The 25,227-nt window shown below is 38.9% G+C and overlaps 1 protein-coding gene and 1 long non-coding RNA gene across 2 annotated transcripts in view; one reads left to right on the forward strand and one right to left on the reverse strand.

The window, feature by feature from the left end:
* Positions 1-18,562, reverse strand: part of LOC144193887 (uncharacterized) — a 54,264-nt gene extending 35,702 nt beyond the window's left edge. Inside the window, exons 1-2 of the long non-coding RNA XR_013325785.1 lie at positions 18,416-18,562; positions 15,133-15,274 (exon numbers count right to left, since the gene is read on the reverse strand). This is a non-coding gene — a long non-coding RNA (uncharacterized LOC144193887). The remainder of the gene's footprint in view (positions 1-15,132; positions 15,275-18,415) is intronic.
* Positions 18,027-24,942, forward strand: zdhhc13 (zDHHC palmitoyltransferase 13). Its single transcript, XM_077712517.1, has 17 exons — positions 18,027-18,188; positions 19,082-19,299; positions 19,419-19,541; positions 19,924-20,001; positions 20,109-20,253; positions 20,338-20,402; positions 20,882-21,044; positions 21,449-21,574; positions 21,678-21,811; positions 22,102-22,202; positions 22,669-22,793; positions 22,892-22,954; positions 23,037-23,130; positions 23,275-23,358; positions 24,008-24,165; positions 24,240-24,337; positions 24,439-24,942. The coding sequence occupies exons 1-17, from the start codon at positions 18,165-18,167 to the stop codon at positions 24,575-24,577; spliced, it is 1,938 nt and encodes a 645-aa protein (XP_077568643.1). The 5' UTR covers positions 18,027-18,164; the 3' UTR covers positions 24,578-24,942.
* The last annotated feature ends 285 nt before the right edge of the window (positions 24,943-25,227 follow it).

Genomic DNA, 25,227 nt, shown 5'->3' on the forward strand with positions numbered 1-25,227 from the left:
TAATTTCTTTTGCATGCCACATAATTGATGCCTTACAATGAAACAACTTCATATTCCGCGGGATAACACGGAAAGAATGTTGCACCGAAAGAACTAAGCTTCATTCTTGTGTGTACTAGGAGGAATAGCTTTATCGTTATTTCACTGGAGCCAAACGGTCTACAGATTACTGTAATTCTACAAAAGTGTTGTATGATGGAGTCCAATTAAATGCTGCATGCAGCAACTTGGAAACACACACAATATATAACTTGAGTAGTCACACAGGTTGCTGTCATGTGGCTGCTAAGTGTGGATCAGCAGCAGGTGAAGGCTAAAACTCAACATGAATACAGTCCCAGGGGTGCCAAGTACTCCGGAATTTCAGGAGTTTTTCCGGAAATACAACGCAAACTCCGAGACTCTAGACAACCATCCCTAAACTCCGGAAATCCCTCAAAAAAGAAGGGTACTCCCTCAAATGGGATCGATGGAGGATGGCAGCTAAAAATTAACCCATCAGAGTGTTTTTTTTTTTAATTCCTAAAATGAAGACCGAAGGATTCTAACAGAAAGGCCGAGCCATGTCAAATAATACCACGCCAATGCTGATGCTGTTTCCTCACAAAATCATTCCCCTGATATACTGCATTTTATCATTCATCACATTTTTGCTAGTGATCCTTTTATCATGGAATTCTACACGGCACCTAAGGGATAAGAGCCACCAGGGAATTTTCAAACTTTTGCGGGTGCGTGTGGAATGTATCCTTGACATAATTTGGGTCAATATACAATCCAGTGTAAAAAATAAAAATGTTGACCATTACATATACTGCATGTAAAGGTCCAGTAAGATGGAACTTGATGTATTACAGAAACTACTGTTGTTTACAAACATGCACTATTCAAAAGATTTTTAAAAATCCCCGATATGAAGCCTCCAAAACTCTCAGCTGCTGTGAGCGTGTCCACCGAATGTTTTGATAACTCGACCTACTCTTACCTGTCAATCAAATATGATAGTCTACAACTACATGGTGTCGGTTGTGCCTCAGGCTGTATGTTGTGTGCCTCTTTTTTCAATAAACAGATTTCCCTGAGGTGTCGCTGTCATGGGCATCCAAAGATGACCCGAAGCTGAATGAGATGGGAACCCATTTTACATTTTAAAAGCTCACTAGGCTTCTATCTCATTAGCCTGCGGCCTTTCGTCTGTTCATCATATAAACTCTTTTTTATGCCGACTCCCCTAATATAGAACACTTAACAGAAAAGCCTATGATGGTCTGGCCAAAAGTTGAGATTTCTTTGCATGAACTGAGAAGGCCACGTCCAACGAGACGAGCATGTACAACACAGCAACACACCGACACGGAGAAATAAGTTGCTTCTGTTTTTGAATCCACCGATCAATGTTTGGAGGTGCCTAGCACACCGAGAGTAAGCAATGTTGAATTTGAAATGTGCTGGTGCAACTGAGTTTTTAAAATGTGGTCACGAAGCCAAGGGCTTCTTCCACAAACCCACAAATCCTGGGAAGATGTGGCAAGGAATAAAATCCTGTGTGACTACAGTGTTTTATATATTATATATAAATTATTTAAGGAAACAGACATACTATGGTTAAAAGAAAGAAAAAACAGAGTTACAGATTTTGGATACCACGTGATGGGAAATTAGGCTGGATTGCATTACTTTACAACAACATTTGTTCATTCATTTTCTGTGCCGTCTATCCTCACAAGGGTTGCAGGCACCAGGCGCGAGACACCCTGCACATGCAAACTCCACACAATGAGGACACACCAGGGGTCAAACCCTCGACCCCAGAACCGTTAGGCCGACTCACGAACCACTCGTTATCAGGACTTCACTATTACAAATAGCTTTCAGATCTAAAACATTAATTGTGTCTCAGTTTTACAATTATACTTCCTTCTAAATAGCAGAATGTTTAACCTGCTTTGAAGTTGTGTGCATCAGAATGGGACCCATCATTAAAACGCATAAATATTCATAATTGGTACTCTTAAAGTAAAATAATTGATAATAATCAACCACTAAATACGAAAATCAATACAAACAGTCCCTATTATTTGTAGTATTTTCAAGATATACCAGGACTATTATCCAAAATGTGCATTCCACTATATCATTTATAGTAACTGGATACACAGGAACTAAAGTATAGCACAATGCAGCCACTTATTACAGTAAAGCCAGAGAGATCTAACAGTGAAAGAGTATCTGTGGAGGTCTTTTCATTTAATCCTGAGGAATTCCTGTGAAATGGCCTTTTGGCGCCAGTCTTTCTGCCCGCATCCCAATGACTCAAAACCCCCCATAAATACGCGCACACACACACCACGCACACACACACACCAGGGTCCACCCCAACACACTCCACCTGTTGGAATTGGCACACACTGTCACAGTACTTGCCCCTGCTGGTTAACAACAGTCACTCGACATGAAGTGTCGCTTTCTCTGGCCACCTTGCTTTCAGGTGACAAAAGACACGCTTCCGTCTCAGTGATAGCGACTTAATTGAGTATGATAACCCCGATGTCCCCTCTATTCAACCAGACACACTTTTCAGTCCAATCTAGCCAGAAAATGTCAATGTTTTTAAGAGTCCTTTAAGGGAAGTCCAATTCTTCATCATATGCAGCAATTATACTCTCGCACATGTAAAACAGGCCATTAAATTATCATTTAAAGGAAGAGATTTGAACCCGTTCCAAATAGGACTGATTATTTGTCGCGGTTTGAAAAATAGCTTGTATACTGATGATCTAAACATATAAAATTGTTATGATCATTATCTACACGTGTGCCTTAAAGTCTTGCTAGCATGTTAATGAATAAATAAAAAATAAAAACACTGGCCACAGAATCATCTTAAAATAATCAATATGATTTAAGATCAGAGATTATAATTAGTCAGTCCACTAAAGAAGTGTTTTGCTCTTTTATTTCTGACCTGCAATTGCCACAAAATGTTTTTAATATTGAATAGCATATTTTGCAAGAGTACTTTGAAATTCTTAACATTTCAAGATAAAGTGCTCAGATTTAAGACACGTTGCACCAGATATAGTAAAAGAGCTTCAAAACATAATCAAATTTCTTCTGTTTTTCACAAAAGTGACAGTGTAGTTTTCCATGGGTTTATTAAAGGGGTTTCAAATAGTAGGGGTGCATGTGTGATTAAAAAAAATTAAAATAATGTTATTGGTGACACAATTATTTTTAAAATAATTATTGTTGAAGTTAATTCTGGGATCCCTGAGGTTTTTTTTTTCTTAACAGTGTTTACATACTTTATATCCATCCACAAGCTTTTCTCTTATCAATGACATATTGAGATTTTTATAGGGTTTATTTTCCAGTTTTGACAGGAAGACTAATAAGGCAGTTCTCACTAGCGCGAGCTATGTGAAACCCATTCTACATTAAATGAGACTTCTTTCACAGGAAAAGGAAAATACATTCCATCTGTCCAGTGTAGACCATAATTTTCCTTTAAAGAAAGCCTTACTGGTTACTTCCTCAAATGCCGTTGTTAGCACTTCCAAATTTGGTCATGCTGGGAAGCTTAAACTGGAGTGAAAAGGCCTAAATGAAGAAATGTTTACATTTTTTGAAAAAGTTACGAGTAAAATGCACTTTTTGATTTTTTTAATCCGAAAATGTTAAATGTATTTGTTCTGCAATGATGTTTTGATTTCACTCAGTGTATATCTGTTACAAGCTTTGGTTAGAAGTTAAAAAATGGCATTCAAACATAATTACTATTACTATTTATTCTACTAGTTTAAGGTAGAACCTCTTGAACATGACTCAAATGTCGCATTGTCCCAATTATACCTTAATCGTTGCAATGTGGATGTTCTCATATTAACTTTTAATTCTGACTACAACACATCTTTGATTTATATTTATGTAGCACTAAAAATGCATATTGCACATGACTTTTGATGGCACCAATGTTCCGTAAGCACTTTTCTGTAATAGCACTTTACCTCTGCTTACCAAGTAGAAACTGAAATAGTCAGTTCTGACATCAAAGTCATGTTGTCATCAAAAGAACTTATTTGTGTGCCCTGACGTGACCTTCGTTGGGGGAAAAACACTTCTTGATACATTTCATAATCATATTCATCTCCCTGCAGTCAGCGAGGTCGTTTGACTCCTTGAATGCGTTTGAATTCAGCTTATTAAAAAAAGATCTGTTTTCTAAACGCCAGCCAGGAAAATGTGTAATTAATTGGCTTCTGTTGTTTTATTTACCTGAAAGACGGAGCTCGCCCGCAGTGTTTCCTCCCGCTGGGTATAACTGCGCCATGGCCTTGAGACCCCAGTTGAATCATTTAATTAACCGTGCTTCGTCTTCTTTTTTTTTTTTACCATGTAGGTGCACGACCTCCTTTTAATTGAATGTCTGTCTGTGTCATTACTGTCTTTGTTCACACAAAAGGAGAAGACCGGGATGTACGCGTCGATGACGAACTCCATTGATCAAACTGTGATACACAGAAGCACAAAACAGGTTTGTCTGGGTCCAAACATGCTAGAAACAACGTGTGCCTTGGCATTCAGGTAACTAATTAACGTGTGGCAATTATCTTGCCAGTTGTCAAATAGAACCAAGAAGACAAACAAATGAAAAAAATGAATGGTGTGCTTGCAGGCAATGTGAGGGGTACAGCAATCCCTAATGTGCAGCAAAGGTCAAGTTGACTTTGTTCACGGCCTAATGAAATCTCTGATAATTGTGATGATGGTGAAAAAGCACAAAGGAGTGATTCATTTGCAATCTACAAACCTATGAGGAATGTTTAGCATATTTTTGTGAGCGCAAGTGGCCGAAGGCGCTCTTGTCATTGTTGCGGTTGCCGTGCAACACTCTCATTCTCCTAAGAGTGATGAATGAAGGAAGTAAACTAATTGCCCCTCCTGCTTGCCAACAAAAGGGGAGGATCTTGTGCTGAACCCGAAAGACGCTGGTTTTACTTGGGATGTATTATCGTGATTTTATTTCTAACTAATGAATTAGACCAAGAGTTGCTAACGTCCGTATTTGCTCTTTGAAATGCGGGACAAACTAAATGTCGACTAAATAACCTCACAAGGTAGAATATATTACCAAAGACCAATTACACTCACCACAAACTGCATCCTTCAAAATATTTCATACTCTTAATATATACATGGCAACTGGCAGTATCATCAAGTGACTCCTTAGTTTGAGATTTTGAACACAACATATCTGTTGTCACTAAGCTGAATGCTTCAATTTCATATTAAAAACCCAAAGACCCAAGCAGACAGCAGTAGCTAATCTTGTGAGAAATGAAGTGCAGATCTTCAAACATAATCTACTTACTTCATATTTTCGGCAGCTTAGCTCACAAACCCAAGAGAAGAAAAACCAATCAAGCACTTAGTGACTGTAAGGGACACATAAGAACCTGAAAAATTGTCAAAAACTTGCAACTCTGCACATTGGTCTTTGCGCAAACACAAAGATACCTGACTGGAAGAATATGTGAGTCCATTAAGTCATGTGTAATAATTAGTAGTATTAACCACACCAACAACAGCAATAATTTCTCAGATACTATACTTTCTTGGATACTATGAACATTTTTTAATCCCAGATGAAATGGGATCCAAACACCCAACCATCTCTCCAGCCATTTTCTATTGCAACTTTGTTTTTGCATGTCACTGGACTGTCAGGACCAGTCTGCAAGTGTCACAACAATCGCAATTATTCCGACTCCGTTCTAACAAAACGTCAACGTGTGACCAACTGATATCAATCATTCGGAACCATGACTGATTTGTCCCATTTTGTGTTTCCTGGGAAACGCCATGTCATATACTCATGATATTTCAATTATTTTAGGCACAACAAAGGTGTTTTGGGAATTATATGTTTTTGGGCTTTCTAGTGAATACAAAAGAGAAAATGTAGTATTCTTATCTGTCATGTATGCTGCATTAGCCTGACTAAGTCTGCAATTAAAAAAAAAACATAAATGCTTGAAGCTGACAAGAAGTTTCCAGTCGATTTCGAGAATTCTCAAATGGTACAGGTACCAAGTCAATGTGTATATGGTAAGTTATGATGTATAAGTTGCTAATACAGATAAACATTAAGCAGATTAGTGAAAGCCTTGAAAGACGTTCAAGTATGTCATGCCAAAATATGTTTATGTCTATTTTGAAGCCATTATGAGATGTCTTTGCATACAGAAAAATCTAAAAATATATCAGCAAATTTAGCTATTTCATATTTTATAAAAGAGCATCTTAGTAGATAAGATAATGATAGAAAAATATTTCACTCCTTAGGCCATGATCATACATATGTATCTACATTTTCATTTACATGAATATGTTCATTACTATGTACTGCCCCTTTATTAAATATATCAAATTAATAAATATGAATGCAAATACATTATTTCCTGTTTTTATGTTCAAGGAAACAAAGATGACTCCCAGTGATGCTCAGTATGACCAGGTCCATGTTTAATTATCCAAAAAAATGTCCTAAACAATAAAAGATCCTGATAAACATTATTAAAGAAGGAATATCGTAATCAGGCCTATTTCTCTCTACCTTTTTTTCGTTAAATATCATTCATATTTGTTCTTGGGAAATGTTTAGATTTAGAGGCTAAGTTGTTTTACTTCATCTAATTTATTGAGATACACCTGTACGTTTCCATCCGCATAACTTTAGCAAGAAAATACAAATTTCAAGAGGACTACATGATGCAATCTGGAGGGCTAAGTTAAGTTAAATGAGAATCCTTTACCTGCCAAATGTTGTCCTGGAACTTAAATGTAGGTCAAGAAAATGATTTAAACAACAACAATTGAATTCAGTTTAATTTGTAGGTTGTTGCATTGAGGAAAAGTTTGGTGCTTATGTTGGTTGCTCTTTGAAATTTTCCCTACCTTTGTGTAATTTTTATATCATTTGCACATAAGGAAAGGGGAACACAGATATACAGATAAGGAATATACAGCAGCTCTATTCCCAGAATTTGACAGAAACCTTTATTGGAGTGAGCAGCTGTTTGATCCAACTAAGGACGGATGGGGATTGACTATGGCATAATTACACAAACCTACAGGAATTTCGTCCCAATTAAAGCCCAACACTTAACCCATGCTAAAACTAAATGCAGAAGGGCAGATCAATGCTATGAGGCTCTTTTTCCTCCCTTGAGCAACCGCCAGTCTTCCCCAAAACAGGCTCGTTACATATGCAATGCAGCTCCTTGACGATAATTACACTGAGAAGGAAACCTCAGTTCCCAGGGACTAGTCAGGTGATTATACCTCTAGCCTTCAAAATGCAAACCTCTTCTGGAAGGAAAAGTAAAACCTACGCACAGCGCATGTTCATATACCCACTCTTCCTAGAGTGCACACAGAGTCTACTTCACTTGTCAGAGAATTTCTCTGGTTCAGACTACTGCCCAAGTCTTGTATCATAGGTTCAGATTCAGAAAGAGACGCAAAACATGCATTCTTCATAATTTGAAGTGTTTCTCAGGTGTCTTAATAAGACTTCTTTTCCCCAAAGCTATGCCAAGATACAGTGATATACATCTATTTGAAAACATTGTTTTACTTAAAAAATGTTTTTTAGGTTATCACCCTTATTCCCCCCATAATTTTGGGGGGAAAATTGTTTTGTGCAAAACAAAAGGTAAAGAATTACTGTTGTTTTTGTAGTGTTCACCTTTTCAAATTAGTTGTATTCATCAGTTGTTGTTTTTTTTAGATATTTTTCCCCGCAAGTTCAGGTTCAATGAAAAGTTACACTAGTATTTTTGTTGGTATCTGAAAATCAGTTTGAAACTTTTCGATTCTTTTTCCATGAATGAGACCTTCTGTTCTTCCCAACTTTCAACGCTGATCTTTCCCAGGAAGCACCAGTGCAACAACAAGGACATGAGCCTTCATTTGTTTTTCACCTGTCAGCACTCTACTTTGGAATGCTATGTGCAAATTTGGCTCCAGGAAACTCAATCTCCAACGTGAAGGCACAGCAAGAACAAAGAATTAAAGCAGCAATACTCCATGGACGTGCATATGCCCAAGATGGTTTTCTTCAGGTTTTCTTTGACTGTCTTGATTTGTATCGATTCATCAATGAAGTGAAACTCCAAACAAACACACAATTTTATGTTCCCACCCAAGAATGACAAGCTAAAAAAACAATTTGTTCATAAGAAGAATGATTAAATGACGACTGAGAAGCAGTTTGCAATTTTCTTCTTCAAAACTTTCCTGTAAGGTTGGATTGTGTAATTTGTTTTTTTTTTATTGTTTACTGACATTGTAGCGCATCGATCCCCAAATAGGGTCTTCACCAACAAATCCTGTTTAAAGCCAATTTAAAAAATACATTTACTCATCTATAAAGGAGACCCAAAATGTTTCTCATCACCGGTGAAGCCATAAATATGGAGTTACAGCCACTGCCTTAAGGACATGGAGATGGGCACGTGCTGCCTCACTTTTGTCTGGCCCATTGACATGTAAATGTCCTCCTGCTATAAGGCATCAGCAGAGAGCAGAGGAAGAAAAAAAGTCCACTGAATTGAAATGTCAATAGTAATTTTTGGCATGCGAGGGACATCTGAGAGTCAGAAGCTGCCTCCCGGGAGAAATGTAAAATAGACGGGATGCAGGGAAGTACTGGGAAAGTGCAGGGAGGGTGGTTACACAAAGGGGAGAGTGGAAAATGGAGGGGTGGAAGATATAGTAAAGGGGCTAGATAATGCAAGGGCCTGTGCGATGGATGAGATGAGGGAGGGGCTAATAGCAGTCAGAAGGTAAGCTGTCAGAGGAGAAACAGGGCAGGGGCATTTGATGGGGGAAGAAAAAAAAAAGAGTAGACGAATATGGGAGACAGATGAAGAAAGATGGAGGGGGAGCTTGTGTCCTCCTTTGGGAATGTCTTCCCATCCTCCTCTACTGATGGACAGTCAGAAATACCACAAGAGCCACCTCCCGTAATGACTTGATGAATGAGCTGCCCTCCGGCCCACTATTTTCGCACCTCCTCCCCCGCCATCCCCCAAGACAAAAATCGCATAGCAGTACGTGGGCATAGTATACGCATTTACACCACTTCATCCATTTGCACACACACCACCTGCAGTTTGAAATCAGGATGCTTTAATTCTGCTCCACCTTTTATAACTACGCAAGACACATGTAGTATCATTTTTAAGGAATATAGTACTAATATTGGGACTCCCAGCCATAGCTTGTGTGTGTTTGTTCTTTTGTGACTCTGCAGTAAAAACACAGAGTGCTTGGACCGGCCTAGTCATTAATAGTGGATTTTGCAATCAATGGCTCTGGTTCTGTCTTGTTTGTCTAATCAATGTAAAGATTGTGGCCATCTGTGGTCCTTGCTGTACTAAAACAACCCTTTTAAAAAATAAAAAGGGCAGAATTCAAACACTCCTAAGTTGTAACGTGCAACACCATTAGTAACAGTAAACACTTAAGATGGCACGCCACATTGATGAGTACTAAATACATTTTGTTGTTTTGAAGAAGGAAAAGACACTTCAAATTGCGTGAGAAGAAACGTAAAAGGGGAGATATAATGAAAAGTGTTCTTTTTATTTGTTTGTATGCAAATCCAAGGCTCTCTGGAGGGCCTGCCAACCCATGAAGTGTGAAATTAAACACCCAAGTAAACTTTTGTTAGTGGCCTATTTCTGAAAATGTGTGTGTGAGCAAATCTTTTGGAATTTCAAACCAACTATATTATACCAAAAAAAAACCTACCTATAAAGTGAGCCAGTAGCTTGAAATTGCCAATTAGTGAGTTCATACCTTTTCACTGCACACTGCTCAGTAAGTTCTAGTCGGTTTCAGTTTTCTGCAATAAAAATGTAAACCCATTCATTCATTTTCTGAACTGCTTTATTCTCACTGGGGTCGCTAGGGGTGCTGGAGCCTATCCCAGCTGACTTCAGACCAGAGGTGGGGGACGCTCTAAATCGATAGCCAGTTGATCGCGGGGCACAATGAGACGAACAACCATTCACACGCACACTCATACCAAGGGGCACTTAAGAGTGTGCAATCTACCATGTATATTTTTGGAATGTGTAAGAAAACCAGAGTTCCCAGAGAAAACCCACACAGGCCCAGAAAATGCAAATTCCACACAGGTGGACTGACCCTGATATTAACCCAGGACCCCAGAGCCGTGAGGCCGACGTGCTAAACCACTTAATAATCCGCCAGGCCACCATGTAAACACAGAAACTTGCACACAAAAAAAACATCCTGCGATATCTTTTTTTTGTGCCATGAGTTAGTTGTTCTATAGGACGACACACACAGACACCCACACAATCGGCAATATGACAGGGGCAAAAGTAATCTACAGTACATGGCACTTGAAGACAAACAGCACAAGCTCATGACGGCAGGTGGCCTTGCGTACGTGGGAAGAAAGAAAGAGGGAATGTAGACCACTCACATAACATCCAATGGGAATCTAAGTTATGATTTTACAACGACGAAGTTAAAGCAGCAAAACCTAAAGAAAAGGTGAGTCCGAGATATGGATGAATATGATACATGTTATCAGCCTAGAAAAATAGGGACAATTCTCCTTTTGGTGAAGTCTCAGTTCGAACATTACTCAGGTCTTTCCATACGTGCCTACATGCTTCATTCAGCTGACTGACATTGTGTCTATTTTTGTTTTTATTTTTTTCTTCTAGCACTCGTCCCTCCAGGCCACTTTTTACTGCAGTGCAAAGCAGAGGGACATTCCTGGTGATGCAAGACAGGATATTTGTCATTTTTAAGTGTGGGTCAAACTGCTTCTCTGGCTATTGATTGGCTTGTCCTCCTCTATTACGCTGTGTTATGTATGGCTTCCTTTGTCAGGGGTGCGACAGCCACAAACACATTCACCTCTAGCATCTTCGATCTGCTGGATGACCAGAGACCAGCAAAACAACATGGACTTGCTTTTAAACCAATGACCTGGAAACAACCCCATCACACTTTAATACAGGGTTAGATGTGATTTTACTTGGATTTTTTTTCTCCACATTTAATCATGATGTATACATATTTATTATGTTCTTACATTGAGTGGGTCGGTGAAACGCTGAATAAGGATTCGATTGATTTTCAAAGCGAGGCTAAACAATCATATAAATGAGCTACCGCTGCCCAACATTACTCTGGTCCTTAACCTACTTACGTTATGTCATACCCACCTTAAACTATATTCATTCGTTCATTTTCCAAAGCACTTATCCTCATAAAGATCACGGGTGGTGCTGGAGCCTATGCCAGCTAACTACGAGCACCAGGCGGGGAATACCTTGAATCAGTGGCTAGCCAATCGCAGTACACAAGAAGATGGAAAACCAGACACACTCACACTCATACTTAGCGGCACGTTAAGAGTGTTCAACCAGCCTACCATGCACATTTTTGGAATGTGGGAGGGAACTGGAGTAACCAGAGAAAACCCAGACAAGCCCAAGGAGTACATGCAAACTCTACACAGGAAATTCTCAACCTGGGATTAAACCCTCAATCCCTGAACAGTGAGGCCAACGCGGTATCCACTCGTCCACCAGGCCGCCGACTTAAAATATACTAGAGTTATTTCAATAGGGCTAGGAAATTAGTGGAGCATCACGGGTAAAAGTTTGTCTTACCGGTACATTGCTTAACAAATATATCCGTGATAGTGTAGTGGTACGCTAGCTTGACTCAAGGTGTTGTAAGGGTCCTTCTGAGTTATCCAAAAACTAACCTCATTAATGTGCAATGTGTCACAAAGCATTTAATTTAATTTCCTCAACCAAAGCAGTTGTTTTCATAATCTCGCAACTTCGTGAATCAAGTATTTTGAGAGGGTTAAAGCATCTTTTATTTCTGATGATTGCAGACAACGTTCACCTTCAGCTTCTTTTCTAACCATAATTAATTGTTGCTTGCTGAAATGGGGCTCTTGAGTATGCTTGGACACATAAATAGAACCCTGGTGAGGTTGTAGCCAAATCACATAATTAGTCACTTGAAGGACTCTTGTATTTTGTCGTTGCCACCATGAAACATGTTTTCGAAAGTTTAATCAGTTACTCACCTATTGGAGTGTAGCTGAAAACGAATTTCTCCATTTGTGAGTCAGGGACTAAATTATAGTAAATTAAGAATACCTGAAGCTAATGATTCATTAATCTAATGCCTTTCTTGACATTTTAGGGTTTCTAGTATGTATTAGCAGAGTTAATATGGTTGACACTGTGATGGCACACACATGCAAAATTAGCCCCCCATCTTTTGCTCTTTTTATTGAATGTGTTTTCTCTTTTTATCCTGCATAAAGAGGGTTTGGAAATGTTGTTACATCAATTAATTCCAACTAAGTTTACTAGAGTAGGACTAAAGTTATAAATAAAATAAAAAACTGTTATTTTATTTTTATAAATCCAATTACAAAGTGAAAAAATATAAAAAAATGAAAGTAAAACATTTTTGGTCTGGTTAAACAGTCAAGTTTTTTTGTAATTAGGTAGTTGTTGTGTAAATGCACGTATAAATGATTATCAATTCCGAAAAGTCGATGCCATCGCATACTACGTGGTTCCATCCCTGACAGATTCTTGCGCGAGGTCCTGGCAGTTTCTGACAAGACAACGCTGGACTTTTTGCATAATGCATGAGCGCCGACAACACACATGGGCCTGGCACTGCTGAATCAGCTGCTGCAGAACATCAGCGGCTGGACTGATCTGCGCGGACGACATCCCGCTGAGGCTACCAAAGAGACGTGGCCCGTGACGCCACCCCCGCCCTCCGACGAGAGCACTTGATCACCCAAGTAACCTTTTGCATGAGCGCACTCAATCTGCCATTGCAGACATAGTGCAGACAGGGGGCATTAGGTGGGATTATCACCCCCACTGCCCTTTGTTGTTGGGATGTCCATCCCTCGCCAATTTGCCCTGAACCCTCCCCTAGCAACCCCCCACCTCTGTTCTTCTGAGCTCTGCACCCACCACCCAAGCGCTGCTACACAGAGAAGCCGTTCACTAGAAGAACAAGAGCCAAGTGCCTAACTTCTGTAGCCCACTTTCACGGCCACACGCAAGGACACTCTCACGCAAATTAAGTCAAACACACAAAGACACACGGGCAGCCCGGCAGATGAGTGGTTAGTGCGTCGGCCTCACAGTGGGGAACCTGGGTTCAAATCCAGGTCGGTCCACCTGTGTGAAGTTTGCATGTTCTCCCCAGGCCTGCGTGGGTTTTTTCCAGGTATTCCAGTTTCCTCCCACATTCCAAAGACATGAATCGTAGGCTGATTGGACACTAAATTCCCCCTAGGTATGAGTGTGAGCGTGAATGGTTGTTTGTCTCCTTGTGGCCTGCGATTGGCTGGTCACCAATTCAGGGTGAAAAAGACACACACCAAGCATGATATAAGGATGTTTCCTCCACATTAACGAAGACAGGAATAGTATAGATTTGGCACATAAGCAGATGTGATATGAATCATGTGAATTCGACTAATTTGATTTTTTAAAGAAAAATCACAGAATTTGAGTGTTTGGACTCAAATGCCCCAACTTGATATTCTCATTGGAATTGGAAGTGAAGTTACCATTTTACCATCTTTCCTAGTCACTGGAGAAATCACAAGTGCGGAACTAATCAATTTTTCATTAGCATGAGGCGGATCAGTTTGCCGAATTTCACATGCTTGCAATACTTAGCTGGGGTCGATGATGGAGAAGTCAAGAGAGGTTTTTTTTCATGTGCTCATGTGACAGGACAAGAATGAGTCGTGGCCTAGATCGCTATGATTTACTGAGTAATTGCGTGGCTAAATTCCCTGAGGCCAAAGGGGAGCACATTTTGACCAGGACCAGGAGGCTTGGCCAAGGCTTTGGCAGAAGGAAGGATCAGTCCCAGTCTTGTGTGAACACTTTTTCCAAGAGTTATGGATGTAAGTGCCAACTTTTCAAAGCAAATAGCCACAAAAAGAGAGAAAATATCACTGATATTGGCAAAACAGACTTGCCTCAAAGGTCGAAACTGCTCTGATCAGATTAATGAAATGAGTTTGTTCACTCGAAAGCTATTCCTTCAGTGTTGCTTCCTTGAAAACGGAGGAATCTTGATTCAATCAATTACCACAGTAATGATAAAGTGTCCTTGAGCACAATGTTGAATGTACACGCGTACTGTGTGCAAATGGACAAGTTACTTCCTAGAATGCAATTCACAACCATCATTTGCAAAATTCCTTGAGAAAAATACCAGATACTTTTTTTTAAGTATTGAGTGGTTAACGTTGTAAAATGGAATGTGAACAGATATTGAGGTCACATCAGTATGAATACTAGAAATACTTTGCATGGCAAACAATAAAAGCATTTGTTCCATTGAGTTTGGTTTTAATATAAAGCACCTAACAAATATACAATCATATAATATTTTACATAAAGAATGTATATAAAGTTTAGAACATATTTGTGATATTCTATATATATTATTATATATGTTATATAGATAATGTGTCTATATATATTATTATATGTTATATAGATAGTGTAGTGTATGTGGCTGATTTGCTCTGCAATGCAGTTGCCACAAAACAGTTGCCCACTAAAAGCCTTCGACATGACAGGTAGTAATTTTTTAAAAAACATTTTGACATTCTGTCATAAAAGCGCCAAAGTAGTTATCCACAAAAGGAAGTGAAATTACAAAATCTTTGAATAAACCTGACAAACAACGGTAAAGTAAGGTTGCATATTATTACTGTCACCCAAGAGAGCTGTTCAGGTATTGCTGGAATAGGTTTTGGCTGGCAAACTCATGAGAGTTGAGTTTGCTTTTAGTATACTATACTCTCCAATAAAATTAAATAATTTGATTTAATATGGCGGCACGTTTTAGGCCTTTTTTTTTACAACTAAGGATGTACACATTACATTCAAATTCAAGGTTCTGCTGTACTGTACTGTACTGATTTCATTGTATCATATTATACCATATTGATACACTGTTAAGCACGCACAGTCAACGGAAGAAGTATGAAATTGGATTTACCTTTTTCATTGCATTGGCCATGCTTAACTGATTTTACTCCACCAGCCAGGATTCCAGACCAGCCAGGGGGGTTTCACTATTTGATGTCTCCCAAACTGATCTTCTCTCTCTCTCTCTCTCTCTCTCTCTCTCTCTGTTCATCCTGTGAAGGCACAAAATAATCCTATCTTGTAATTTGCCTCTGTCCCTGAAGCCCGAAGATGAAGCTCTTGTCCTCCCTGAACTCTGACCGAACAATCGGAGCTTCTTCACCCAGGGCATCATTTAGCTGCCTTTATCTAGCGCCATTCATCAGCGCCTAGCCTTGCAGGTCCTCAGTCCCTCTGTAACTGCTCCTATTTTAATCTGGTTTAATCGTTCAGTATAAAATATTTTTACTTGATTAAAAATAACGTCCAACACCAGCCCTTCATTAGTCTTACCATGGTAACTAGTTAAAGCGGTCAAGTAAACATTTTTGGGCATCGGCCCTGTGTGGGGTTTACATGTTCTCCCCGGGCCTGCGTGGGTTTCCTCCGGGTAGTCCGGTTTCATCCCACATTCCAAAAACATGCATGATAGGCTGATTAGACACTCGATATTGCCCCTAGGTATGAGTGTGAGCGTGAATGGTTTTTCAATGTCCCCCGCCACGTTCCTGAAGTCCGCTGGGATAGGCTCCAGCACCCCCATGACCTTAGTGAGGATAATGCAGTTGAGAAAATGAATGAATGTCCAAACCTGAATTTAAACCAATCATTGAACGTCCAATGGAAGACAACTTTCATTTAGCAACCCTTATCTTTAGTAACAGGTGAGATTCAAAAAGCCACAACTGACATATTGCAGCATTTAACCCTCTTGGCTCACACTCGAACAAATGCAATGAAAAACCTGCATGGATAATTTATTTCTACTGGCCCTGGTCTTCTTATATTCATATGGTTTTATCTCCAGAGAGTTTCAGTAAAGTGTTCAGTGAACGATGCATCTTAGTGGATTTCTTCCCCCAATTCTCATTACGATCAAACAGTCTGCTGTCTGGTTCGGTTAGACGTATACTACACTCTTTTTAATTTTCTTACCAGCTGTGCCTCAAACGGACTAACGATTTTTATGTGAATGCTACTGTGTTTACAATGATTGCAATCGTTAACCGTGGACGATGGTTTATGCTCATAGATTTTTATGATTTTGGTTTGCAGTGTTATTTGTTTTAAATACACTAGCCTGAAAGTTCATGTTGCCTAAAGTTTCAAGTTTTTGAGAATGTTTAGGACACTTGTTCTGTAAGCGATTTTCATAACATTTTCAATACTTTGTTTTCTAGGTATACAAATGTGCCTTAATTGGAACTGTTCATTAGGCATCATCGCTGTTGAACAACTCAAATTCTTCTCGCCATTGTCCAAGGCCACTTTTATGTTTTAACTGAATGACCCTCCTTCCTTCAATTGCCTTTGACTGCTTATGCTGTGTGTAGTACGCGTGTAGATGTACGTGTGCCCAACATTTTATTTATACAAAAATACACCTCAGGGCTAATTAACAGATGTTCATTGATTTTCCTTTCGGCTTATCCTGACAAGAGCCTTTCCTAGTCAACTATAGGCAGTAGGAGTGGGATACCCTGAATTGGTTGCCAGCCAATTCCATCTGTCAATGCGTTTTTCCCGTATTTCATACTTTTTTTTTCAATCATTTCAAATTGTGTATGCCGTATATCAACTTTTGTATAAGAATTTTTTTTAAGTCGTTTTTTTTTTTTTTTTCGTAAAATCGATCTCGTTTTACGCATTTCTCTAATCCGGATCGTCTCGGTGATGAAAACGTCATCGTCAACTGCTAATACTATCATGCTTAACATGATATGCATGATATGCGCATTCGCATTCGCCTTCCACAGTGTGTCAGCAAGCAATGTACCCAGACAGTCAAGCTGTCAACATCATACAGCGACATCTACAGAATTTTGAATTTATTACATATAAAAGGCAGACTGATTTATTTGGCACTATGTCCACTTTGGGGACATTTTTAGACTTAAGTGTGGCCTATGTGAGTAAATATGTGGCACATTGCATTCCTTTGGTTCTTTATTGCTTAGTAAGGGGAATTTTAATCGTTAATTAGGGGACCAATTGGCTGAGGTTGACAGTTATGCAGTAATTAACAGATATTTAGCCATCAAATGGTAATAAGGGCAAATATGAATAGAGAATTAATATCACAAGTTTTTTCCCTAAAAATGTGTGCAATTATGTAATGTATGAGATATGGAATTGTTAAAAAATCAATTTCTTTCTTGTATTTTTTTCATTCATACATTTGCAGTAGTTATGATTTTGGATTTGATTTGCTAGTTATGACATTGATTAGATATCGTCCTGTTTAGTGGAGTCGTTTGTTCCTATTCATTGAATAATGGCGCCATCAGCTGTTTTTATTTGGAAGTTCATGCTATTGCTATTCAGTGATATTATATACATTTAAATACAATACACATATACACAATAAAATAAGTGCTGTAAAGACATGCCTTATTTAAATATGCAATAATTAAAACGTTTTTCTGTCAATTGTTAAAAGCTGCACTGTAGGGGCATGTTGGGATAATGTTGGATTTCATCTTCTATTAGATGTATTTCCTTAGTTAGTAGGATGCGTTTGACACGAAATGTTTTCTTTGATTTCATCCTGCAACGTTAAGACATTTTATTACTGTAAAAATACAAACTAATTCAGTAAAAAAATCAAATTGATGAGAAGGAAACATCCACGTTTTCCTGCTTTCAAAATAATAACTGTTTTTTGTATTTATTTTTGGCATTACACAATGTTTTGTAAAAGAGTGATTGGGGGAAAAACCCTAAACCAACGTTATAAGATCAATTTAGAAGCAATATACTGAAATTGGTTGAAAACGGTAGAAAACAAAGATGTCGGTGTTTTAATCTTATATTGAAAGGCACAAAACGGTAGTAGAAATTTGACTCAGGCCTTTTTATTAACAGCAGGAGGAACTTTCTTTTCTGGATTCCTTTCACAACAAAATGGGTTGGATCAAAGGTAGCAAAGTAAGTCTTTTTAGACCGATTAGTGTTACCTTAAACTATAGAGCGGAATATAAGTTGCTAATTCAGGTATTTTAGACATATTTTTGTTCTAACAGCATCGACATCCCTGATTGTCGACAGGTATCGTGAAAGCGGAATAACCTGCTATCGAGAATCAACTGTCAGTGTTAGCTTAATGCTAGTGTACCATATTAAAGAAGAGTGCCAAATAATTTGCTGACATTTACCTTTTAGTGCTCAAAAGTGCTTCGTCGTGGCGTCTACCAACATCGCGGATACACGAATTTGAGTCGGTGGGGAATGAGACAGTGAAAGCGTGCAATCTGTTTAAAGGCATCTTCCTCACTCCCCACGTAGTATTGCGAGTGGCTTCCGCAATAATTTTAAATGAGGGTGTTTAGAACATATTTTCATTGGCATTTTTGACCAAAAAAAAAAACATTAGAGGACTTATGATAATGCGCATTGGTCTCAGTTAAAAAAAAACGTCAACATGCACAAGAAATACATTACCTGTTGTAGGATTTTTTTTCTGTCAAGCCTTAGGCTTAGACTCTAAGGCTGTCGAGCCGCATGCGGCTCCCGGCCAAAATGAATGTGGCTCTTTGCTTCTTATCATATTTGTATATACTGTGGTCCTTTGCCTCATTTCATGTTTCTCTTCTTTTTATTCTCTCTTAAAACACGCCCATATTAAGAAGAAATACTGAATTATATTTAAAAAAAAAAATGCCAAATTGGATTTTTTTTTTATCCTGCTTCTTAGGTAAAGTGTGGCTCTTTGACTCTCACAGTTTAAAATGTTGGCTCTTTGTGTCTAACTTGTTCGCTACCACTGTCTTTAGAGGATGTGGTTTGGAAGAAACATCTTTCTTCTTTTTGGATTGTTGCAGAGTCATACACATGACAGCTGTCACCACGGGCATTCGGATCATTCTCACAGTCACGGCCCACGGGCAGCGGCCTTCGGCGGGATGGATCTCCCAGTCGTGCCTGCTTTTCATGAACAGTTTGGCAACATTGCAGACGACACGATGGATCTCAGTCAACAGCCAAAGAAACGATCACACCTGGATGACAGCAGTACGTGGGACATAGTCAAGGCATCACAGTAAGTCTTTTCTCATACAATCACTGTAATTATTGGAAGCATGATATATACTTTGTTTTCTGTGTAGCTTATATCATTTTGAACTTTATTCATAATTGTGACAATTATGCTTTGCTAAGGTTTGGCAACTTGGACCGCTGTAAGGAGCTGGTGGAAGCTGGATATGATGTCAGGCAGCTGGACAAGGAGAATGTGTCGGTGTTGCACTGGGCGGCTATAAACAATCGCTTGGAGTTGGTGAAGTACGAGAATGTGCAGTTTATATATTTTTTCCCCATCCTTTGTTAGGTTGGCATGACATTTCAAATGATTGAATCATTAGGCACTGACTTCAATGTAGCCGGGCACAATTCCTTCTGATGTCAGTATGGTTGTGAATGCGAATGTGTGTACCCTATAACTGACTGGCGACCACTCTAGGCTGTAGTCGGCCTTTAGCCCAAAGTTGACTAGTATAGGCTCCAGCACCCTCCGCAACTCTTGCGAGGATACGCAGTGTGGAAGATGAAAAAAAAAATCATTAGGCACACAGGGCATTTAGAATTTGTGAAGATGGAATTTGGCACAATGGCTCAAAATTGGCATCATGTGAATTTAATCCTCTGGATTTCTTGTGGTTTGTAGGTATTACATTTCTAAGGGTGCCATAGTTGACCAGCTTGGAGGAGATCTGAACTCTACACCTCTTCATTGGGCCATAAGGTGACCTCAGTCAGCACTTAAGTCTCACAGCTATTTGAAAAAGTTTCAAGCAAATATAATAAATAACATAACAATTCATCAATATTATTTTTGTGTTGCATAATCAGACAGGGCCACCTTCCTATGGTAATTCAGCTGATAAGGTACGGAGCAGATTCTTCCATTGCAGACGGAGAAGGTTATCGTGCTCTCCACCTCGCCATCCTCTTCCAACACATGGCCATAGCTGCTTATCTCATGGCCAAGGGACAGGTTAGAAATGAAACAATAAATATTTTACACTTTGGTTAATCATATTTAAAAATATATATATATATATATATATTTGTCTACCAGGAAGTTGACGGACCTGACTGCAATGGCCAATCGCCGCTGATGTTAGCAGCCCAGAAAATTATTGGGTACAACAACACTTTTCCTGAACAAAAAAAAAAATCACAAACTGACTATTCTAACCTATTTATTAACCTATTCAAATTATTGGTGTGCACCACGAAATTTGGAAGCGTCTCTAAACCTTCATTTAAAATTAAGATAATTTTAACAGAACAAATTTGCCAAAATGTATATTAAGTTAAGTCAGTGCTTCTGGTTTATTTTCTGCTGTTGGAAGAATTCAATGTTTTGCCTACAAACTCTCTGCCGCCACTGTAAATAGTAAAACTTCTATTTAAAAGTACATTTCTTCTTAAGATTACATCCTTGTTAAAATGAACAAATCTGACAGTGAGTCCCATTCACTAAATGAATGTGAGATTACACTATGTTCTACTAAAAAAAAGTATGTTTTTCCTAAGACATGATCCTGGGCATTAATTCCAAATTTAACATTTAACAAGTGAGATATTGAATAGAAAATAATCTTGTTCTTATGTTGCAGGCCTGAGCCCACCAGCTTTCTGATAAAAAACAATGCCTCTGTGAGCGCAATGGACAAAGTGAACAGGAACACTCCACTTCACTGTGCTGTGCTAGCAGGGAACGTAGACGCCGCAGGTGTGCTGCTGAGGGCTGGAGCCAGTTTGGATCTCCAAAACGCCAACGTGAGCCCTTTTCCTGCTCAGTGGGTTTGATGGGGAAAGTGACAGAAATTGTTTCATGACGAATGATGAATGCTATTCCATTCAATAGAAAAAGCCCCCAACACATACAATGAGCCACGTTTTTTCAACTTTAGCGGTCCTTGGGGGGGGGGATGAGCCAAATTTCTTAAATACTTTTTTAGTCCTCATTTAATTTTTTACACTAATTTAATAAGAGGATGTCGTCTTCAGATCCGACACATCTTTGTAATCTTGAAAAAATGAACCACCACTATCTGAGAAGTCTGCCTGCCTGTTATCATACCAACACTCATTGCTGATTCCTGTCAAGCCAACCTGTCTTTTGTCTGAAGTTTTTCATGTATATTTCATATTTGTGATCCCTTTCTTTCGACCTCCAACAGGGCCACACACCTCTGGACCTTGCTCACCAGGTGCACAGCCCCCTACTTATCTACATGCTTAACCAAGTCCAACAGGAGAGGAGTCGCGCAAATTCACGCTGTTTAAAAATCGTCGTCAAATACAGGGTATGGAGAACTGTTAAGAACAAATGTGTCTTTTAAAAGTACCGCTGCTCTGTCATTTCATCTTACCCATTTTTGTCATGTCCTTTATGCCCTTTCCACTTAGGTTGCCCTGCAATTTTTGATGTCCACTGCCATATTTGGTTGTTTGGGTGCCATTTTGGATATGAATACAGATTCCTGGTTGCTCAAAGGGATCCTCCTAGTATGCGTGGTCTGTGCAGTCAGTTTGGCAACAAGGTTCATTTTTTCCCCTCATAATCGTGTCTATGAACTTTCTTTACAATGTTATGGTCACTTTTTTTAACACCAAAGAAATGGAGAGACAAATATTGTCTCATTACAAGGTAACAAAAGAGAGACCATTTTTAAAGGGCTGTTTCTTTTCATGCATGTTCTTTTTTTGTTTTGTTTTTCTTGACATTAGAAGCTAGAAACAATCAAATGACTGTCTTGTTGAAATGGATTGCACAACTGCGCCCGTCAATTTTTCTTTTGATTTCAATTTTCTCCTGTTTGTTTCGCAACAGGAATTTCCCCAGTGAAGTTTTTCACTCACTCCTACCGTCGACAGGTCTCATGTCCTCCATTTTCTGGATGTTGGTCACATGGTGCCTCTGGTTCTTACCTGATATCCTTTGCAGTTGCGATAGACAAAGTGCATTAGGAGTACTACCAGTGGTATGCAATTTCTGAAGGATTGACTGATTTGCAGTGCATTTAGTCCAATTTAGTTCTTTTCAACTTCAACTATGAAATATACACACTTTTTTTTAATCGTTTATTTTCAAATAATTAGTAACAACTTCTAAGCGTAATACTATTTAACTCAATTCCTAAGTGCCTGGTAAGCATTGTGTTAATGGTGAAACTGTAGAGGCCTTTTTTTAGGAACGTTTACTGCACAAACATATTCTAACTTTGCCTTGATTGTATTACGAGAAGAGAGTAGGTAGTCCTTATTGTGAAATGTTTGATAAAGACTGCATTCATATGCATGACAGCTTTAGTCTGTATCAAGATGATCCAATCAGCCTTGAGTAATTAAGATAGTATAGTCTCTGATCGATACTTTTTTTCCTTAATGTTGAACCAACATGGCCATAGCGTAACTGTTCAGGTTCTTTTCACATTCAACGCAACCGCTCTACTCTACTACTACCTCCGTGCCTGCAGGACTGACCCTGGCTTTGTCAAGGCAACTGAAGAGGAGAAGAAAATGGTGTGCTTGTTATTTTTTGAGAATCCCACTCTCAGAGAAAGATGTTAGGATGGACACTGTTATATTTTGTGTATTTATTTATTTTTTTGCCTCTACAGAATGTGTTGGTGTTGGCTGAGGCCGGCTGCCTCGACCCCAGTATATTCTGCACTTCCTGCATGGTCAGGTTTTTTTTTTTGACAAGATGCTCAATCACCTAAGCAGGCAAACCTGTAAGTTTACTCAATGCTATGAATTTTTCAGATAAAGAAGCCAGTTCGAGCAAGCCACTGCCAGAGATGTGACGCCTGTGTAGCCAAGCAGGACCATCACTCTGTCTGGACCAACACCTGCATTGGTATGGCACACCTTTTGCCTACTTGGGCTGATTACACTTCTAATATATAATAGTTTAAAGAGATATACCTGCTATTTTTTGTCAATGCTTCCAGGTGGAATTTCTCCATACAATGTGGGTAAAAAAATGTTTTCTCTGTTGCAGGTGCCAGGAATCATCTTTACTTTGTCCTATTTGTGTTCTTCCTCTTACTAATGACCATGTGGATGTTCTACGGCTGTCTTGTGTGTGAGTCCTTGAATGCACAATTAAGATGTCAAATTTGCTTTGTTTTTTTTTCTCCAACAAGCAAGACAGTTTATTTGGGGGAGGACGCATTTATTAAATCATTTAGAAAGGTGCCATACGTCATGATTAATCATTAACTCTTTGAATCCTAAACTCAAGCCATGGTGATCAATCATGGAGTATCTTGCCATTGTCATAAAAAATACACTATCATGCTCTCCTGTCAATATTGATATTATTTTATCATTTTGGTGTAGTATTTTTTCCTAATGTGGTCATGTAGTAGGTCATAGTGTAATAATGACACTTCAAATTGATTATGTGCTGAGAAAAATATGCCAAGCATGAGATACCTAAGGAATGTTAAACATTTCTACATAATATATAGAGACAAAATAGAGTGTATTGGAAAAGGAAAAAACTCCCTAACGAGAACTCAAAATGCCATGGTCCTTATTGGTTAATTTGAGGTTGGAAGAAAGCTTTTTTGCCACCTACAGTGTATGGCATGGAGTTAAAAAAAACGTGTAATTTGCAGTCGTTGGCTAGATTTCAGTGTTTCATAGAAGAAATTTGTCAATCGTGAGCCTTGAATGTGTTAATAACAGTTTGCTGAGAGACGGCACTGACCTTTTTAATTTGGTTTCAGACTGGTCGACACATTGCGTGCCACGAACTGAGAATCAGGGTCTCCTGGGAGTGGCCTTTGCCGTGGTTGACTGCTCTCCGTGGTTGCTGTGCATTTTGTTATTGGCCTTGTACCACGCTTGCTGGTCCAGCTTCATCCTGGTCCTGCAGATCTACCAGGTCAGGAACGTCGAGATGTCATCAATAGAAGTCGATCGGGCATATTTCACAGTGCTTTATATTTATTGTCCCAGATCGCTTTCCTCGGACTAACGACGGCCGAGAGAATGAGTTTGTTAATGCATGCAAAAAAACACGGACAAAGCTTGTCCTTGTCCCAAAACCCATACAAGTAAGTTGTTACAACTTGTGTCAATGTTTACCAATTTTTGAACACAGTTCAAGATGGTGTTAATTTAGCATTTTTAAATACATGCTGCTGCTTCTCCATAGTTTGGGTGTTGTGAGGAACCTGGTGTCATTCTTCAAGCTGAGATGTTGTGGCCTCTTTAAACCGGCCGTCATCGACTGGACGCAGCAGTTTGCGCAAGGCCACGACCAACGCTTGTTCAGACCCACGGACATGGTGTAATGCTCAAGTGTTGAAGGGAAGGCGGGACTAGTGGATTTGGACCAAAAAGCACAGTGTATTTATTTATTTTTATAATTAATCTATAGGGTCATTTTAAAGTAAAACCACTCCAACGAATGGATGAAAAAGCTACATGTCTATATTTTTGCTCTTTGTATTGCCTGCTGCCTTTCTGACCTGTGGAAGTTCAACAAATAACTTCCTAATAGATGTACATTTTGAGTTTATTCACACATCAAGCTTTTTTTACATGATGTACTCTGAGGGAAATAATCTTTATATGTGCCAAATCTGATTTGTAACAATAGCATGTTTCATAATGAAGGACCCCTATGATACTTCAATAAAACTACATGTTTTCTTAACTGTGTTGACAATGTGTACTCAATGTTTCTTTTTTAAATCAATCACAAACACCTGATGAAAAAGAAAACAAAAAGAAAAAATACACTTAATATTGTTGCATCTACAGATGATCTTTATTCAAGCCCTAATTTAATAGTTGTCTGCCCAGTGAAGTTTTATTAACATATAAATATTTGAAATCCTCCACAAACCACTTTTTAACCAAACATTTTGCCCAATGTGAGTTGGTAAAAAGCTCCAGCTCTCCCATGTGATATTCGGTGACAAATGCTCTAATAAATTGC

This window comes from Stigmatopora nigra, chromosome 3 (genome assembly GCF_051989575.1).
Source record: "Stigmatopora nigra isolate UIUO_SnigA chromosome 3, RoL_Snig_1.1, whole genome shotgun sequence".
Taxonomy (NCBI): Eukaryota; Metazoa; Chordata; class Actinopteri; order Syngnathiformes; family Syngnathidae; genus Stigmatopora; species Stigmatopora nigra.

What these genes read in the sequence shown, in the direction of transcription:
- zdhhc13 (XM_077712517.1), top strand. Translation starts at nt 18,165, where the DNA reads ATGGGTTGGATCAAAGGTAGCAAA. An exon ending in ATCTCATGGCCAAGGGACAG is followed by an intron (nt 20,254 to 20,337) that starts GTTAGAAATGAA and finishes TTTGTCTACCAG; the next exon opens with GAAGTTGACGGACCTGACTG. An exon ending in TTGTCCCAAAACCCATACAA is followed by an intron (nt 24,338 to 24,438) that starts GTAAGTTGTTAC and finishes GCTTCTCCATAG; the next exon opens with TTTGGGTGTTGTGAGGAACC.